General features: G+C 41.8%; 1 protein-coding gene across 4 annotated transcripts in view; it reads right to left on the reverse strand.

Moving 5' to 3' along the window:
* Positions 1-20,370, reverse strand: part of LAMA2 (laminin subunit alpha 2) — a 567,760-nt gene that overhangs the window by 170,006 nt on the left and 377,384 nt on the right. For 3 of the 4 annotated variants that reach the window (XM_072141562.1, XM_072141561.1, XM_072141560.1), the window contains 3 exons: positions 17,203-17,289; positions 14,983-15,176; positions 4,645-4,787 (listed from right to left, as the gene is read on the reverse strand). In XM_072141562.1, the coding sequence (XP_071997663.1) occupies positions 4,645-4,787; positions 14,983-15,176; positions 17,203-17,289 (424 nt within the window). The remainder of the gene's footprint in view (positions 1-4,644; positions 4,788-14,982; positions 15,177-17,202; positions 17,290-20,370) is intronic. The other variant, XM_072141563.1, reaches the window with a different exon arrangement.

Here is a 20,370-nt window from a genome sequence, read left to right on the forward strand (position 1 = left end):
TGAAAAAGAGGAGGTTATGATGTGCAAGCTAGAGAAAAAACAGGAATTGGAATACAGTCTGTAAATAATAGGGAGGCACAGGGTATGAAAAAAGGAGACAGAGGTTCCAACATCAAATTAATTGCAACTAGCATGAATGTTCATTTTAGGAAGAATCTGTCTATTTATTCTCTTTTATCATTCATGTTAGGAAGCGCGGGGAGATATCTGAGGGACATTACTCCCATGTGCATGCTGTAATAAATCTATGGTTTCTATGAAACAATACCTCATCTCAGAGTTATCTGTCAGAGCATTATGAATCTGCTGCTAGGTTCTCAGTTTTCTCTTATTTACCAGACACAATCTTTCAGAATGGATTTTTTAATTTGGAGAGAGGGGGAAGACACAATGTTATTGCCTTCTTAGGCCTCCAAAATACTCTACTCAGAACCAACGCCGGTCAATTGATTCTGGAAAATGGAAACCAGAAAAAGAGTTCCAACCTGTAACTGCAGTTCAGGTCATAGTTAAGTTTCAGACTAAAACCAATCTTCTTATGATGACAGGTCCTATAGTTAAGTCATTCATATTAATATACTAGAAGGGTTCAATAGCGAATCCTCATATTGGTGGTATGAGCTGTTGCCCGGCCTTTGGCACACAGAGGGCCCATGGTGGCCCAAATTGCCATATATGTCTCAGTTATATATCAGTGGCGCTGCTGACACTTGCATGCGCGCAGCAGTGCCACTGACAAGCGAGCACAGCCCGGTACAAGGCTATGAGGAAGCTATGGACAGTCTGTGTGTAAGGGAGGAAACCCTGACCTGAGGTGTTATTTCTGTGCATGTATCCACTGTTCTCGGCTTTAGACTTCCTGCTGTTCACTGCACTTTAAAAGGTATTACCGGCGTGCAGAGACTTTGAGTGGGGTTATAGCTTATTCATGTGCAGGGAGGTCTGGTAGTCGGTTTGTAGTGGGGGAATGATTAATGAGGAGTAGAAATGCTAATCGGAATGGGAAGTGGATTGGCTGTCTGAACTGTATACTTTATGAGAAGTTTATAGAAGGAAACTGGGGTATTGCATTTAGGTGGGTATATATAAGGAAACTGGGGAAATGTATATAGGTGTCTATATAAGAAAACTGGGTGCGTTAAATTAGGGGGCTATATGTGAATTTAGTAAAACGAATATAGTAGGGATAAGATATAATGGGCTATATCTACGTTTTGAAAACTTGAGACTGGTTAGGGGGGCCCAGAATCTTTAAAGAGAACCCGTCATGCAAAATAACCCCCCTAAACTAAATATATTTTCATAAACTGCCATTAGAGAGCATTGCCTCTATCCCTTCATTGTCCCTCTACATGCCTGTAAACCTAAGCAATGAGGTCCTAAAGCTGTATGCAAATGACCTGTGAAATGTCCAATGAAGCATTAGCATATTTAAGCTGTCCACTCTATTCATGAGTGGGAGGCACAGCCACACCCCCAGTGCATGACTGACAGCCTGTATAATGATGTGAGGCTGTATAATGATGTGCTTCCTGGTGCTGGTGGCCACGCCCCCTGCAGCCTGTGTGTGCATGTGTGTGTGTATAGGAGAGATACAACAGCTCCAGGCAGCCATGTTACAGCAGAACATGTCAGATTTCAAAAACATCATAACTGCAACATGTGCGCACAGAAGGGCATTATGAATCATACCCTTTGGGAATAAAGTTGAGGGACAGTCAGTGGCTCATGCTACTCTATAAAAGCCCCAGAAATGTTCCATACTAAAAGAATGCTGTAATATAGCTGTTTCCTTGAATCCTAAGGTCGGCGGCACATGTGTAGTTTTGAACCCGTTTTCAGACCGTTTTTAAGTAGTCCGTTAAAAAACGCATGCGTTTTTTTGAAAAAACATCCATTTTTGACCCGTTTTAACTAAGATAATTAGTAAAATTGTTCAAAAATGGATGCGTTTTAAAAAAACGCATGCATTTTTTTGACAGACAGCTTAAAAATGGCCAAAAAACGGGTTCAAAACGTCACGTGTGCCGCCAGCCAAACACCTCAGCTTTTTATTTTATATTCTTTTTATTCTATTCTCTTTCTCTATTTCTCTATTCTCTATTATTTTATTCTCTTTTCATTCAGACAAGCGCGACCCCAGCGTGGGTCGAACGACCAAAACACATGGGTCGCGATTCTATTACGTTTTTGCCGCGATTTGCGGCAAAAATGGAATAAAATGTGTGAAATAAGCACTCACTGTTTGAGGACCTGTCAGCTTCTGTATGCAGGGGAAGCTTGAGGACCTGTGGTGATGTCATCATCACATGATCCTCTGGCTTCTTCTCTATACAGACTCCCGCGGAACAGGCTGCCTGCTCATAGTAAGGAGAAACTAGAACTTGAAGCAGGGGAGGGGGGGAAGCACTAGACCTGGGGGCAAGAAGGGGGGGCAATAGACCTGGGGGCAAGAAGGGGGGCACTAGACCTGTGGGCAAGAAGGGGGGGGCACTAGACCTGGGGGCAAGAAGGGGTGGCACTAGACCTGGGGGCAAGAAGGGGGCTACTAGACCTGGGGGCAGGAGGGGAAGCACTACACCTGGGGGCAGGAGGGGAAGCACTACACCTGGGGCCAGGAGGGGAAGCACTACAACTGGGGGCAGGAGGGGAAGCACTACAACTGGGGGCAGGAGGGGAAGCACTATACCTGGGGCAGGAGGGGAAGCACTACAACTGGGGGCTGGAGGGGGGGAAACTGGGGGGCTGGAGGAGGGGACCAGAACTGGGGGCAGCAGGATGGGGGACCAGAACTGGGGGCCGCAGGAGGGGAGGACCAGAAGCAAAGGAGGGGGTAACTAGAACTGGTGGCATCGAGGGTGCTAGAACTAGAGGCAGCAGGGGAGTGCTAGAACTGTGAGTAGGTGGGAGGGGGAACTAGAACTAGGGGGCAGTATTTTGGCAGTTATATTCTTGTACATAGGGGGCAGTATTATAGTAGTTATATTCCTGTACATAGGGGGCAGTATTATAGTAGTTATATTCTTGTACATAGGGGGCAGTATTATAGTAGTTATATTCCTGTACATAGGGGGCAGTATTATAGTAGTTATATTCCTGTACATAGGGGGCAGTATTATAGTAGTTATATTCCTGTACATAGGGGGCAGTATTATAGCAGTTATATTCCTGTACATAGGGGGCAGTATTATAGTAATTATATTCTTGTACATAGGGGGCAGTATTATAGTAGTTATATTCTTGTACATAGGGGGCAGTGTAGTAGTTATATTCTTGTACATAGGGAGCAGTATTATAGTAGTTATATTCCTGTACATAGGGGGCAGTATTATAGTAGTTATATTCCTGTACATAGGGGGCGGTATTATAGTAGTTATATTCCTGTACATAGGGGGCAGTATTATAGTAGTTATATTCCTGTACATAGGGGGCAGTATTATAGTAGTTATATTCTTGTACATAGTGGGCAGTATTATAGTAGTTATATTATTGTACATAGGGGGCAGTATTATAGTAGTTATATTCTTGTACATAGGAGGCAGTATTATAGTAGTTATATTCTTGTACATAGGGGGCAGTATTATAGTAGTTATATTCTTGTACATAGGGGGCAGTATTATAGTAGCTATATTCTTGTACATTGGGGGAAGTATTATAGTAGTTATATTCTTGTACATAGGGGGCAGTATTATAGTAGTTATATTCCTGTACATAGGGGGCAGTATTATAGTAGTTATATTCTTGTACATAGGGGGCAGTATTATAGTAGTTATATTCCTGTACATAGGGGGCAGTATTATAGTAATTATATTCTTGTACATAGGGGGCAGTATTATAGTAGTTATAGTCTTGTACATAGGGGGCAGTGTAGTAGTTATATTCTTGTACATAGGGAGCAGTATTATAGTAGTTATATTCCTGTACATAGGGGGCAGTATTATAGTAGTTATATTCCTGTACATAGGGGCAGTATTATAGTAGTTATATTCTTGTACATAGGGGGCAGTATTATAGTAGTTATACTCTTGTACATATGGTGCAGTTTTATAGTCGTTATATTCTTGTACATTGTTTGGGGTCACCGCAACATGAGGAACTGTATTGTGGGGTCACAGCATTAGAAAGGTTGAGAACCACTGATTTAGACAGTTTAGCTTTAGTTTAAAACCTTATAGCAACTGTATTTGGTACATAAAATAATATTTCTATCCATGTTTGTTTTAATATTCACAAACACAAATAATCACATGATTGCAAATAACAGACATAAATCTGCCTTTGTGATAGGTTCCTACTGGGTTAAATTGCTTATTTCTGCTGTTTTAGCATATCTATCAACCATGCCAAATTTACAGCTTCCATTCCCCTGGTTATGTTCTTTCATTTGCCTTGGGAATTAACCAACTTATCCAAGACACTGGAAAGGCTACGGATAAATTTGCCAGCTGTTTTTTAACCATAAGGTAATATAAAAGTCTACAGCAGAAAAAGCAGATGAATTATAAATAAAAATGAAATCAACTCCTTTTTGTGTATCTTGGCACACTACTATATGTTGGTTACAAACAGCAGCCAAACTAATGAGGAAATCACAATCAGCTTTTTAATTGATTGCATGTTTGAGCAAGAAACTAGCACATTTACCTTTAATTCCTGAGTCTCATTTTCAATGCTAAACAGTATTCTGTATGGTGGAGGCAGTGGGCCAGAAAGATTGACGCTCATGACCATCTGGTTTAGCTGATCCAAGTCATCAAGAAGGAGGCCTGTACATTCATCATCGCAAACTGTGAAGAGGACAGTGTAGAATATTTATCCATTATAAACACAGAAGGCAGATGTTCAATATTTCTCTACTTTAGTATTTAGGAGTACAAAAAACAGGCTGTGAATGTTGATGATGCTAATCTGATAATTGGCCCTTTAAGTTGGCTGAAGAACCAAGGTTACTATGAAAATAAATGTATGACTCTAATCTGCAGTTTTTCTTAAAATTCTATAGAAAAAAACAATAAATATTTTAATTTACCCTGTTGCTCTACTCACTTACACCTGAGGAAGTTACCTGTGAGTGACATAATGGGGCACATTCACTTACCCAGCCGCTTGAGTTCACGAGGTCCGAGGTGTCTGAAAATCAGGCAGTCTGGCGCGATTCACTAAGATCAAACGCCCGATATCCGGCATGTGTCGCTTTCTGATCAGGTCCGCCAGAGTTCACCATCTTTCTCCCGGTGCATGTAAGTGCTTGGCTTGCGACACAATTTTGAAGTTAAATCCGGCGCTTTGTCTGAATCCTTTGAATATTCCAACGGCCCACCCTTCAATTTGTGTCGCATGAAAGCCAGAGCGATTGCGCCAAAATCTGATCTTGGTTTTTTTTACATTTTTAAAATTTTTTTTTTAAACAAATGGACCTACTGTCATGGCAGGGATTAAACTCATAAGCTTTTTACAAAACTGCCTCTAGGCAGTCAGAATTGGCCCATATCCGGACAGGTGAAAAGTAAAACATCACTTTTATTAAGGATATTAAAATAATTCAGCAAGAATTCAAACTGGCGTGGCATCAACCATTAGGTGCAAAGGATTCAAGTGAATTAAAAACACAGTGTGATCTGAGTCGCAGGCAGTCACAGGCAGTCTATATTAAATGTATAGGATAAGGGACAAAGAAAGGGTATAGAGCAGTGATGGCAAAACTTTTAGAGGCCGAGTGCCCAAACTATAACAAAGACCCGCTTATTTATTGCAAAGTGCCAGCGCAGAAATTTAATTTGTAATCTATACTCCCTTCTCTGTCACAGTTTTCATTGATACCAGCACCTGAGGACACCAATAAAGCAGAAAATAGTCCCAGGTAGTCCTGTCACTTTAAAATACCTCTGTGCACAGCAAGTCCTGGGCTGTCTGGGACTGTAGGAAGATACCTGGAGTCATATCTGGGGATGGCCTGAGTGCCCACAGAAAGGGCTCCGAGTGCCACCTCTGGCACCAGTGCCATAGGTTAGCCATCACTGGTATAGAGCCTATATGTTTGGACAGCTGCAAATTCACTGTTGGCCAAATACAGTAGACTGTCCTAGGCAGCGCTGTCAGCTTTAGGGTAGTGCAGCTTATAGTATGTACTGAAGCCCTGAGCTGAGAGGGCTCTGGTGTTGCCTCAGCTGCCCCTGCAGGGGCCGCTATAGCAGTGAGCCTGTATTATTGTAAGTACTGCATCTCACATCTGACCCCACAGACAGCGGGACCTAGGGATACTTATCCCTCCTTTTCACTCCTTGGCTAGGAGAGGTGTACATATACGATTGGGCTTGCATAATTACTATATACTCCAATTACAAAATAATATCTTCCCCCCGATATTGGAGTCTGTGGTCTACTATTTGATATGGCAGGTTTCCCGTCACAAGTTATTAATCTTGAGAGTATTACGCAGCAGGCAACACAGGTCTTCTCTACAGAGGATCTCCCGCTAAACCAGACCGACATTCATTCAGCCTTCAATGATATATATAGGACGTATAAACAATACATCAGAGCCAGCTGGGAGGTAGTGAGCTTTGAGACCTACTTAAGCCAAAAACTAGTTTACAGGGGTTTAAGGATACAAATTAATCCAAACTTACATCAGGGTGACCCCGAGAGGCTGGCAAACTATCCTGACAGAAAGTTCCTTACGGATGTTTGAATATTTACATGCCTATGAGAAAAATCATTTGATTAAGTTACATGACAAATTACAAAAAGAGATTCAAGATATCCAGTAATTCAACCAACAACCTGAATTTCCAGGACTAGAAAGTAGACTCCAGAAATATATTGACACCCTTGTCAAAGATATCAAATACTTAAGGGACAGGAAGGATTTCGAAACAGGACAAAATTATCACCAGAGAAGTAATCTCAAACATAATAAGAACTATACTCCTAAAAAACTGTACACAGATATCTCAGAATCAGACTTTTCGAGCACAGAAGATACAGGCTCAGCACAATCTCTCAAACAGGGAGGCACAAAACGGAAAAATACAAGAAACCGCAAGTCACCCCGACACAATGGAACCACTAACAATCAAGACAATTTTCTAGCTACCCCCCCTACGACATCATGCACGGGCACAAACAATTCCTGTACTTTAAATATGCAATCCTCATCCTCTTCCTTGTCAATACCAAACAACCAACACCTGTCCAGCACATCAGTTGCACAACCACAGTCGGATCCCAGGAGAATCTTGGAGTCACAACACACTATGCTGCCTTCGACACAACCTACGCCTTTCAACACACAAACTTCCATAATCCCACATTTAGCTACCACTTCTTTTCCTTCTCCTTTTTTAGGAGCACAAGCCCCGGGCATACAGCTTAGGGATTGGGACAAATGGGGGTACAATGGGAAGTGACAGATCCCAGTACTCCCAACCCCCCTACTAATTTGGTCATCAATATTTCATCTAAAACCCTTTCACCTTCTGTGATTTCACTTTTGCAAAAAGGTCTTACCTTTACACCTACACCATTGTGTGATAAATTCCTCTGGATAAAAGAAGTTAATCTATTTGCACGCAAACTAGCACTTCATAAGATGCACAATGAAGAGGAAACAGATAAGAAAAAACTTAGACAAAGAGAAACACAGGCCCTAGAGGCGCTACTTTCACTGGAGGATGAGAATAATGTAGGACGCTCCAATGTCCAAGCACCACTTACAGACATGAAACCCCGTTCGAAACACACACCCACCTTTTCGAAATACTCAAACATCGAGACATTTGTACGACTCGTCTTGAATGATATAGAAAAACTAAAAATGGACAAGAGTCATGAGTTTAAAAATCTTAAGGCTGAGGAAGTCAAAGCCCTGGAGGAATTGCGCTCGGACCATGATCTAACAGTGAAACCCTCTGATAAGGGGGGGGGGGGCACAGTGATCATGAACACCGCAGATTCTATTGATATGGTCCAGAGATTCCTTTCTGATAGAAATACTTACGAAATGCTCTGTTCCGACCCAACACCTAAGTTTGTTAAAGAGCTGGAACAGCTCTTATCGGAGGTCAGGGCTGACAATCTACTCAGCTTGTATGAATACAAAGTATTGTTTAATGAACACCCTACAATAGCTACTTTTTATGCACTACCCAAAGTGCATAAAGAACGGGTACCAATTCCGGGTAGACCAATTGTCTCGGGCTGTGACTGCCTGACACAAGCTTGTAGCATCTATATTGACAAAATGTTGCAGCCCTTCGTCTGTGCACTCCCGTCCTATTTGCAGGACACTAAAGATACTATCATGAAGATACAGGACCTCACGCTTACATCAGATACAATGATAGCTAGTCTGGATGTAGAATCTTTGTATAGCAATATTGAACATTCCTTGGGCTTAAAAGCTGTTGTATACTTTTTAAATACCAAAGGTATTCAGTTTAGAGAACATAACAAATTTTTGTTGAAACTTAAAAATGTTGTACTTTTCTTTTCAAGGGGTCCTTCTACCACCAGGTTAGGGGTACCGCAATGGGGGCGACTTGTGCGCCCTCATATGGGAACCTCTTTCTTAGTTGGTGGGAGGACACCCTTGTTTTTACCAATGAAATCTCAGCCTACAATTGCCACATTGTCTACTGGGGCAGATATATAGATGATGTGCTGATCCTATGGGAGGGTGGTAAAGCACGATTTCATGAGTTCATTGAGAAACTCAACACTAATCATATTGGGATGAAATTAACATCCGAGATTCACGAGACTTAGATTAACTTCTTAGACTTGACCATCCGTATAGATCCCCAGGGATATTTGAAAACAGACATCTTTTGAAAACCTACCTCTACCGATAATCTGCTAGACTGGCAAAGCTGGCATCCTCAGCCATTAAGATCAGGCATACCCATTGGGCAGTATCTCAGAGCCCGCAGAAACTGTTCTGATGAGGCTACCTTTAAGAGGGAATGTGACAATCTGTTTAGGAGATTCAGGAGTCGGGGTTACCCCAAAAAATTTCTATACAGGGCTTACTCCAGAGCAAAAAATACAGATAGAAGTACACTTTTTCAACAGAAGAACCAACAATCAGCCCAGCAAGTCATTAGGTGCATTGGCACCTATGACACTTATGCAGACACCAACAAGACGATCTTCTCCAGATATTGTCCAATCCTCACAGCAGATCCAGACCTGAAAGAAAAATTGACTGATAGACCCACCATCACCTACCGTAGGGGTCCCAACTTGAGAAATTTTCTGGTACATAGCCATTTCACGGAGGCTATAGAATCCACTTGAAGTGTGAGAAGTCCCACTCTGGGATCTTATCCTTATGACTCATGCTCCTTCTGCCCTCTCATGCCCAGAACAAAAACCTTTACCAACCCAGAAAATGGAGAAGTCATCTCCATAAGGCATTTCCTCAACTGTAGAAGCACCGCGGTGGTCTATGCGGCACAGTGTATGGCCCACGGTTATATGTCGGGAAAACCATACAACAACTATGGCAAAGAATCTCCAGCCATGTCAGTTCAATTACGACCAATAAAGACACCCCAATTTCGAGACACGTGAGACTCCATCATGGAGGGAATATAAGTACCCTTAAATTTTGGGTGATTGATCAAGTCAAAACTGGACCTCGAAAAGGTAACATTGACCGCAAATTATTACAATTAGAATCGAGGTGGATCCGTTGCCTGAAATCTCTGAGCCCTCTGGGTCTCAATGAAGGGTTCACTTTTACTGCATACCTATGAGCCCTTTGATATTATGTACATATTAATGTACATACTTTTTCTATTGTTAAATCTCTATGTTTAGCTTTTTGTATCATATGGCATTTCACCACGTAGTGCATGGACTTGATAGCCTCCACTATAGGCCCCTATCGAGGCTACCAAGATCAGTCTTTATAGCTATAACACGTTAGACCGTAAGTGCATCCCCTGTCTTTTGTTGTTTTTTCATTGCCTTTTCACAGACAGCAGTGATGCTCTATTAAGGCCCCATGGGATGTACACCCTGGAGAGTCGATGTTGGACAGTTCAATATGCGCGAGAATGCATATACCATTTGTCTTATGGGCTCATTGACCGGAATGATTATAACATTATTCTGCACCCTTTGGTGCTAATTATTCCTGAATTTTCTACTCCTCAGCATTAGAGTCCCTAGTTTCTTTTGATAATCTGGTACATAAGTATTTGGTATTATTTGGCTACATCCTAGATATACATTCTATGCATGTAACTTTTGTGACTCTATACGACATTCACTACTCTCCACTTTAGTAGACCCAAAAAAATTTCCGGGGACCATAATGTTTTTGCATGTCTCTGCAACTTTTAATTATATACTCTTATGCCCAACATTCAGTATCCAATGCAATAATGATCATATATTAGATCACCATGTATCTTAAATACTATACAAAATCAGCAGCATACAATACCTACCGATTAAATTTACTTCTAGTCATCTATGACTTGTAAGACATGTATACTTACTACACATTGTGTTGACATGCGCTTTGAACATCGGTACTTCCTGTACTAAGTCCACTGTCATGCACGGAGCTCCTCCGGGCCGACAGTCAGCTGATCCACTGAATCAGCTGCCCAGAGGGCATGACGGCCAAGACAGCTGCTATTGGTGAGTGGGATGTATGATGCTCCTCCTGTCATTTGCTGTGGAGAGGAGCCGTCATCTTCTTCCGCTCACTCTATTGGCTACCCACGATGTCAATCAACGCTGGCCCTACAGGGAAGTGCTCCTTTGCGAGTGGAATTTCTCCATCCTCTCCTATTGGCTTAATCTGGTCCTGTTGGGAGGGGCTTCATTGTTATATACTCGGCGTATCCGAGCCGCGATCAGTATTAGCCCGAATCCCTGATGAAGCCAGTTTTACTGGTGAAACATGTCGGGGGCTAATGTCTGTAAATTTTAATTAGCAGTGTGGCTAAGTCATGTGCAGTCAGCAGTAACAACTATTTAATTGAATACTCGAGATAGGGACATATTTATTTACATTAGACAATCCAATTTCAGCCTATAAACCGCTGTCTGTAGGGTCAGATGTGAGATGCAGTACTTACAATAATACAGGCTCACTCCTATAGCGGCCTCTGCAGGGGCAGCTGAGGCAACACCAGAGCTCTCTCAGCTCAGGGCTTCAGTACATAAGCTACTATAAGCTGCACTACCCTAAAGCTGACAGCGCTGCCTAGGACAGTCTACTGTATTTAGCCAACAGTGTATTTGCAGCTGTCCAAACATATAGGCTCTATACCCTTTCTTTGTCCCTTATCCTATACATTTAATATAGACTGCCTGTGACTGCCTGCGACTCAGATCACACTGGGGGTCGTTTACTAAGGGCCCGATTCGCGTTTTCCCGACGTGTTACCCGAATATTTCCGATTTGGGCCGATTGTACCTGAATTGCCCCAGGTTTTTGGCGCACGCGATCGGAATTTGGCGCATCGGCGCCGGTATGCACGCGACGGAAATCGGGGGGCGTGGCCGAACGAAAACCCGACGTATTCGGAAAAACCGCCGCATTTAAAAAAAAAATTGTGTCGCGAAAATTTCACTCACCTTCATCCTGGATAGGCCGGTGTATTTCGAGGCATTCCAGCGGACTTCAGCGCAGCAGCGCCACCTGGTGGACGGCGGAGGAACTGCCATCATAAATCCCGGCCGGACCCGAATCCAGTGCAGAGAACGCGCCGCTGGATCGCGAACGGACCGGGTAAGTAAATCTGCCCCACTGTGTTTTTAATTCACTTGAGTCCTTTGCACCTAGTGGTTGATGCCACGTCTTTAATAAAAGTGATGTTTTACTTTTCACCTGTCCGGATATGGGCCAATTTTGACTGCCTAAAATCTGATCTTGTGCGCCAAAAAACCCTTTTAAATCCCTGTCCCAGTGGCGCAAAATGGAAATGGTTGGGATGTCTGTCGAAAGTGCGGTCCGCAGGGCCCTTAGTAAATGAGCACCAATGTATGTGGTCTGCATCCCCATCATGCTGCATTTGATCTCTGCCTGACATTTCTCTGTATTGGCTTCACCTTGATACTATATTTTACGGTTTATGGCTTCTGGGCAAGCATTTATGCCCACTTGCAAATGATTTTATGATTGGATCAAGTGCTTATTTGCCTTTTGCATTTTGTGTTATAAGGTAGGACTTTATGACTGTCTTGGGACACTGCACAGTACCCACTTTGTCCCAAGTGCAACCATGTTTTTCACTTTTTAATTATTCTTAGAATTCTTACAGAATTATTTCTGTGTCATTGGGGCACATGTATCAAACTTTTGGCTTACCTTTTCCTTTAAATTTTGAGAATTTTCATGGTACATGTGCTAATTTGCAATTTTTTTTTTGTACTTATGACAGTCTCCCTTCAAAGTTTACCACCTGAATCCAGATGTGAAAGTTGTGACTTTTTTAAAAAGTTGCTAATTTTTGCACAAATCTACAGCTGCACATGACCAGGCATAGAAATTAACTTAACTTTTTGCAGCTTTCTTTTTTTTAAAAAGCTGCAAATTTATTAAAGACCAAAAAACCACACCGAAACATCAGACTAGCAGTAAAACAAAGAAAAGTCCCCAAAAAACAGACAGACATAACTAGAATTATGATACATGTGTTCCATTTAAGTTAAGAGGTAAATATTATGCTAAATAAGTCAGAAGGGCTCTACTGTGCATGAGTAGGTCTCCCACCAAATATTTATTTCTATATTTATGCACATAAATAATGCAACCTTTTTCCATCTCTGCTAGCTATTTTACTAGTACAGGCAGTCCCCGGGTTACATACAAGATAGGGTCTGTAGGTTTGTTCTTAAGTTGAATTTGTATGTAAGTCTGAACTGTATATTTTATCATTTTAATCCCAGCCAGAACTTTTTTGGTCTCTGTGACAATTGGATTTTAAAAATGTTGGGTTATCATAAGAATCAGGATTAACAATAAAGCTTTGTTACAGACACCTGTGATAACTGCTACAGATGTTTATTGTAGCCTAGGACTATAGCATAATAAATTACCAATATCCAATGGTCCGTATGTAACTAGGAGTCGTATGTAAGTCGAGTGTTCTTAAGTAGGGGACCGCCTATACTGTATATTAGTAACACACCAAACACATGCATGAGCACATAACACCTTACCATCATTGTAGACACTGACACCATAGACAATGCTGCTTGGTACAATTCCTGTACAATGCTAAGCTCAACAGTGGTACACCATCATTGACTTTAGAATGCATTAATATTGGACAGTAATAAACACTTATATATTTTCATCAAAGGATAGATAAGGATTTAACAGCTATATACTTACCACTTACCCTGTATAACCCCTGTGCCTACCGATTTTCCTAGTCTACAGATGAAATGCATGTTCACAATTGTGTCCTATGTATGCACACTTGTTTTCTGCTTATTTTGAGAGGCAACAGGTTTCTCTGTCCTATGTGTTGTGTCTGTGCCAAAACGTCCCAATATCCGCAGTTGGCAGAACAGGTGGTGTTGATTTGTGTGCTTCTTGTGAACTGTGGCTTAGTGTTCTGTATTTGGATTAACCGAGCCACCCCCTGCTCCTTGCATTTCAGCCCTGCCCAGCAAGGATTACTAGCCTGATGGACAGTTCCCCCAGTGTGCTGCTGGAGGCGTGTCTGGGAACTGCCTTATATACCTGCCCACTCCCATTGGACCTTGCTGGTTATTCAGTCTGATCTTTGTATCTAGTGCTATTGATATATTGTTTGCTTTTCTGTGTTTTGACTTCTACTTTGCCTACCGACCATACGGTTCTGTACTTTTGCTGCCATCTTGGTTTTGACCCGGTTCCATCCGACTCCACTTGTCTGTATTTGTTGCTTGTCTCTCAGTGTTGCGTCTCTCCCATTGCTATCTCACTTTCCCTTTTGTTAGATTTCTGTGCACCAGTGTGAACACTGTTCTATCTCAGTAGTCCTGTTACTTGTCCGCTCCACCATCCAGCAGCTGCCAGACCAAGTAAGTCTTCCCTGTCATCTTGTAGGGTCACTCAAAGACCGCCAGCTAGATTCCTGATTGCGGGTTTGCCCTTGTCAAGGTGGTTTATCTGCTGTAGGCTGAGTCTTAGCCGCAGGGACATTGCAGGGTGAGTTCGCCACCACTTGCCTAGTCCAACAGCGAGCGCTAAGCCTGGCTGTGGTTGCTGGACAGGATTCTGATACTATGTCTAAAAAAATCTGTCAACTTGTACATTGTGTCATGGTGTCATCAATCTTCTCATTGCATGTTGTAGAGCAGGAGGAGTTTTGCATATTAATTTATTGCTTTATGGGACATATGACTTATTGTTTGAAATCTCCAGTCATATTGTGTTTGGGAGTCTTACTTGTGATAAACAGCTATACTTGTATGAATCTATATGTACGTAAGGCTGTTAATCTCTGGACTCACGAGACTCTAGACTGAGATTAAAATTAGTCCATAACAAATCCCACAAAACCACAGATTACTCTGTTCAACCCCTCTTGATCTGTAACATGCTGCTGAAAGAAGCCTCATTTTTATGGTGTTCCTTTTAAAGTCTTCATTAAGCCACTTACTTTTCTTCTGACACCTCCCAATTGTTGGACAAAGGATAGTTAAAGGATTCAATTTGAATGTCAGAAAATGTCTTGTAATGATAGCCTGTTATTTTTCCCCAGGGATATACACTCACTATACATAAAAAGAGCTATGCAGGACACACTATAAAACAATTTTTACATGAAAAACACTAAAGGTGTATATTTTTTAGTATTTGTACGCAACAATAAAAATATAAATAATAAAGTTAATTTACTTCCATCTCTACCTCTGTATGTTGTATAAGAGATTCCTCTACCATGATATTTCAGACATTGCTAAAAACCATGCAAAAAACTTAAAAACCATATAAAAATGTGTCAGACATGTTAGTATACGTACAAGCACACAGGGGACCCTCCCGCACATGCCGTTCAGTACAGCCAGCACACTTCAGGCCTGTAGCTTCAGGTTTACACACGCATTGCCCAGTGCTTGGATGACAGATCATGGACATCGATCCATAAGGGTTACACTCACATTCCTGACAAGACCCTCCTGGAATACTTGGATTACCAGTATATCCAGATGCACATCTGAAAAATATTATTTATTGTATAACATAATACATTGAAGATTTTTAAAATTCGACTTTTTTAATACATACAAGATGGGTTATTTAACATTCACATTCCTGGCCCTTTTTTCATGTAAAAAAAGTCTCAAGGTTTTTGAGACTTTTCACTGCTTAAAAGTCTCACAGGACTATATACACCTCTTCATTATTCTGGCATGAACATAAAACTACTGCTCGTGCAACACTATGCAAAGCCAGATTCAAAGCTGGATTTGGGACCTTTGCAAAAAGTCTCATAGTCACTTCAGTCCCCTGCTGGTCTATGTGCTGAGACTTTTTATGCATTTTGAGACTTTTTGAAAAAAAATCCCAGACAGAAAGAAGACCATAAGAACATTTATTAAAGGGTTAAAGCCACTTTAATGAATCTGATGGGTAGAGATGCTCCAAACATAGACATAGGACTGTCCCAAGGAGCTGGTCTAATGAAAAATAACCCCCATGTACATGTAGATTTTAACCTCAACTTGGGACACAGTAATTAGGCACAAATTACTGAAAATAATATGTTTTTTTTTAGGGGTCAAAACTCTATTTTATTGCAAGTATGGCAGTCATTGATTGGTTTCTGTATCCATAGTTGTACAGTATGTATAATTTAGGATTCCGGCTCCCATCCCACGTTTAGAATATGTTCCTTTTACATATTCTTTCACCTATAAAACCTGTACTAGGAGCTAAAGTAACTAAAGTTTGCAGCTCCTAGTGCTACAGCATATGCCACAGTATCACACTGCTAGCGTTATCGGAAACGATGGACCGCGCTGTAAGCGGTCGGGCGTATTCATGAGGGGGCGGTCTGAGGCGCTGCCTCTCCCCTGGACTGCCCTCCTACTCCATAGGCCGGCGGTGACTGCCGAGCTTCCTAATCCCACCCCCTCATGAATACGCCTGACTGCTTACAGCGATCAGGTCGTTTTCAATTGTACAGCGCTGCAGTGTTTAGTACAGTTATTGGAGGTTTCTGATAACGCTAGCAGTGTAACCATGTGGCATATGCTGTAGCACTAGATGGTGGTTACTTTAGAAAGCAGCTCCTAGTGCAGTTTTTAGAGGTCACAGGTCCTCTTTAATGTAAAGTATCATAGCTGTATTTCCCAAAATGAATATTGCTCGGTGTCCCCCATATTCCCATATTTTTAACTGAAAACATGATAACAATATAGGGGTATAGTCCTGAGGGGAGCAGGGACTTATAGTACCATATATTGTGTGACTATATTATGGGAAGTGAAGTACCTCGGGCACCATTCAGTTCTGGAAATATGGGTATTCAAACGATATGTATTTTATGCACTAAATATGGTCATGATATTGGTTTCTAATAATAAATACTCAATAGACATATTTACATATGCATTGTCTTGGAATGAAAATCATAAAAATTAAATTAAATTAAATGTCATTAAATGTAACAATCTCTTCTTATTTTGGCTTTGAAGAAGGGCATCATTTCAGCAATTTTTGCCAGTGCTGTGTGATGGTAACACATTGCAGGCTTGGAATTATGTTTTGATGGGCACTGGCAGGGGGCAGCACACAATTTTGTCCTTTAACTTTATTCACCACTATCGACTGCAACTATTGGGTGGTGCATCTAGACAAAAAGGGTTTGATAAGTTTTGCCCTCTCTGTTTACACCACATTTCAATCCATGTGCTGAATAAAAAGTGTAGTTTTGGAAACAGCATAGCAGCCAAATCCCTTGAAGAATCATACAGATGATAGCTTCATTGTACTCAGTGGGTTATACTTTGGATGCAAGGATTTCCTTTGACATGAATATAAATGTCTACGCCGTGAGATAAACTATGTGTAACATATAATATCTCTGCGATGGATTCATTGTATAGTCTTTACATACATATAAATTATTCATGTTTAGACAAGAGAATCCCAGAAGGGTTAAACGTGCAGTTGTGTATTGAGCCTCATACTTAGCATCTCCACTTATCATTATTGTCTTTAATTGTTTTCCTGTTTACCTCTCACAGTACTGGCCTTCATATCCCCGAGGACAAGCTGTACATCTGTAATCATTAGTTCCTTGCATGATGCATGTAGGGCTGAAGCTGGAAAACAAGTTACAGCATTTATTGATGACATGTGAAACAGAGCAGAGCACAATATAAAGCATTAATAGAGGAGATACATTATTAGGTGCACATACACAGGAAACTAGATGACATCCTGAGATCTATCAAGTCCTTGAATAAAGCACTGAAAATGCTTCTCCTTACCATAATTGTAAATGCATACAACACTTTTTGGTATCTAAAACACCATGTTCATTTAGGAATTGGCTAATTTATTCAGAAGTAAAGCAATATTACAGATACAGTACAGAAATCAGCTTTAATATTATGTCACCTGTCTAATGTTGTGTTGCCACCTCTCACCAGGCTTAAGTCTACGACTTATTTTAATTTAAAAAAAAAATCTGTTTTACAAGAGGACTGTATGGGCAGACGTGACATTTTGAAGATGCTCTGATCAGGTCTTACAGTCATCATAACACAAAGCTTGTTTAGTGGCACTTATGAATTTCTGTCTGACCGGCCCTGGGTGTTGCCACGGTGTGTCTAAACACCGAAAAGACCAAAGAAAGTAATTCAGTAAAGAATTTGTGAATGTGGGCACTCTCAAGGATCGGCTTCGGACCTCTCTAGTCCCATATAAAGCTTTTAATCAAATAAAACGAGACATAAACAATAGGAAATGAACAGTAAAAAAATGCAATATTCTTATACAGATTGCAATCCGTACACACATATTTATAGTATGATATCCCAAAGGTGAAGAAACATAAACAGTTCTTCTTTCATTTAATATTTCACAGTGTCCTTCCCTGTAAAAATGACAAGACAATATAAAAGTTCATATGGTATATATAAAATATAAAAAATTATATAAAGAAGATGAATTGATGCCCAGGAGGCTTTTACTATCAAGGTGCAGGACCCTACAGCTGTAGTATCTATTTGTAAACAATTTCTTAAACAGTTCAGGTGTTACACAACCCAATTCATATGCAAATGTCACAGTAAGATTAAGCACTGGGAAGAAAAGCTACTGAGGAAGAAGCATTCTACTTCGAAACGCTTTTCTAAAAGCGACTGAGGAAGAAGCATTCTGCATCGAAACACCTCTAGCTGAAATATTCTGAACAGCTAAATTACAGGATCGAACCCATTTCATCAATCACTCACGAAAAGACCACAATTACAAACTTACCCTATTTGGAGATTATTCTCCGTAAGAAAAACATTCTCAAGAAAAGACTCTATCAAATCTACTGTTCGGTGTGATACCATACCATAAGTATGCCGCATGATAGCGGGAATCAGAGTCACCCAGCTCAGACTGCATGAAAGGAAAACCGCTCAAACACAATGCTGTGTTTTAGTATGACATGCACATGACAGCCGCCACTCTCAGAATTGCTTCACTTTTCAATTCCATGTGCACTTACAGAGGCCAACTTCACCAAAAAAGCGAAGTGGGAACGCAGCCCGACAAGGTAAAACGTCTCTGCCAGCACCAAAGGAATGAGCTGAGGGCCAAGATCCCACCATAACATCAAATAGGGCACTCTTTTTACACTGACATCAGATGATTCCATAGATTAAGACAGAACCTGTTCTATTAAACGCGGATACAGGGTGTCGGCAGTATTTCTTTGCATTGACGCCACTGATCATTTTGCCCTTCATTTCATCCATCAGTGTCTGCTTTCAATCTGTCAAAAATCCATCATCAGTATTGCTAAAGCCAAAAACAAACAGGAGTTGATCCAAAACAGAGATGACAAGTAAATGGGATATATGCATGTCCTCTGTGTTCTGTATCCACTTCTGCTTTTGGCAATCAATCCTGAGGCTTTTCATTCCTTCTGACTGATGAAATGAAGGGCAAAACTTCATAGAACGTCATAGAACCATGAAGGGTGAAATCAGCACTATGGAAATCACAGGGTGTTCCAGGGAGACAGCGGACAGTTGGGAGCAGCATGAGTAGGCCACAAAGTGGCAAAATGACAGTGTGGAGGAGGCAGTAACATGGAAAGCCACAGATGACAGAGTGTGGAGGTGGAGCAAGCAGCAGCAGAAGCTCACAGAGTGGCACAATGACGGAGAGTGTAGGTGGTGGCAGCAGTAGCAGCAGGATCCCACAGGTGGTAGCAACATGGAAACCCACAGAGTGGCACAATGATAAAGTGTGGAGATGGTGGCAACCTGGTAAGCCACAGAGGGGCACAAAGATAAAGTGTGGAGGTGGCGGCAACATGGTAAGCCACAGAGTGGCACAATGATAGAGTGTGGAGGTTACGGCAGAAGCAGGAGCTCACAGAGTGGCACAATGAAAGAGAGTAGAGGTGGCGGCAGCAGCAGGAGCCCACAGAGTGGCACAATGATAGAGTGTGGAGGTGGCGGCAACCAGGTTAGCCAAGGAGTGGCACAATGACAGAGTGTGGAGGTGGCGGCAGCAGCAGCAAAAGGAGCCCACAGAATATCACAATGACCGAGTTTGGAGGTGGCAGCAACATGGAAAGCAAGAGTGACACAATGACAGCTTGTGTAGGTGGCGGACAATACCAGTCCCTGGTAAAAATGGTAGGAGCCAGATGGAGCAACTGGCAGCAGATGTGTGGCCTCAGGCAGTTGGCAGCATTAGAATAGTGGCTGAGGCAGATAGTTAGAATCCAGACTCATTTCTTAACGTTTGGGGGAGGCGTCATGGCCGATCTAATCTGATGCATAAGGCATTGGTGAGTTGAAATCCGGGCCAGTCCAAGCCCGATTAATCCTGACAAAGATCAGTCTCTTCACACTATGGGTGGACAAGCGGGTTCTCCTTGGGGTAACAATGGCCCCCGCCGCATTAAACACCCGCTCTGATGCCACACTACTGGCCGGACAGGAGAGCTTCTCTACTGCAAACTCCACAAGTCACTGCTACGCATCAATTTTGGCTGCCCAGTAGGCCAGGGGAAACCAATAAGCTTAAGGACTGGCCTACCTTCTGTTCTACAAATTTGTGAAGGGCTGGCACTACATTTTTGGAAAAAAAATTGTGGCTTGGAACTCTCCTCCTCGGTTTGGCACAAGCCATAAGTTCTCTGGAGGGTGCAGAGTCCACAACTTGGAAAGGGA

Source organism: Engystomops pustulosus, chromosome 3 (assembly GCF_040894005.1).
Source record: "Engystomops pustulosus chromosome 3, aEngPut4.maternal, whole genome shotgun sequence".
Classification (NCBI taxonomy): domain Eukaryota; kingdom Metazoa; phylum Chordata; class Amphibia; order Anura; family Leptodactylidae; genus Engystomops; species Engystomops pustulosus.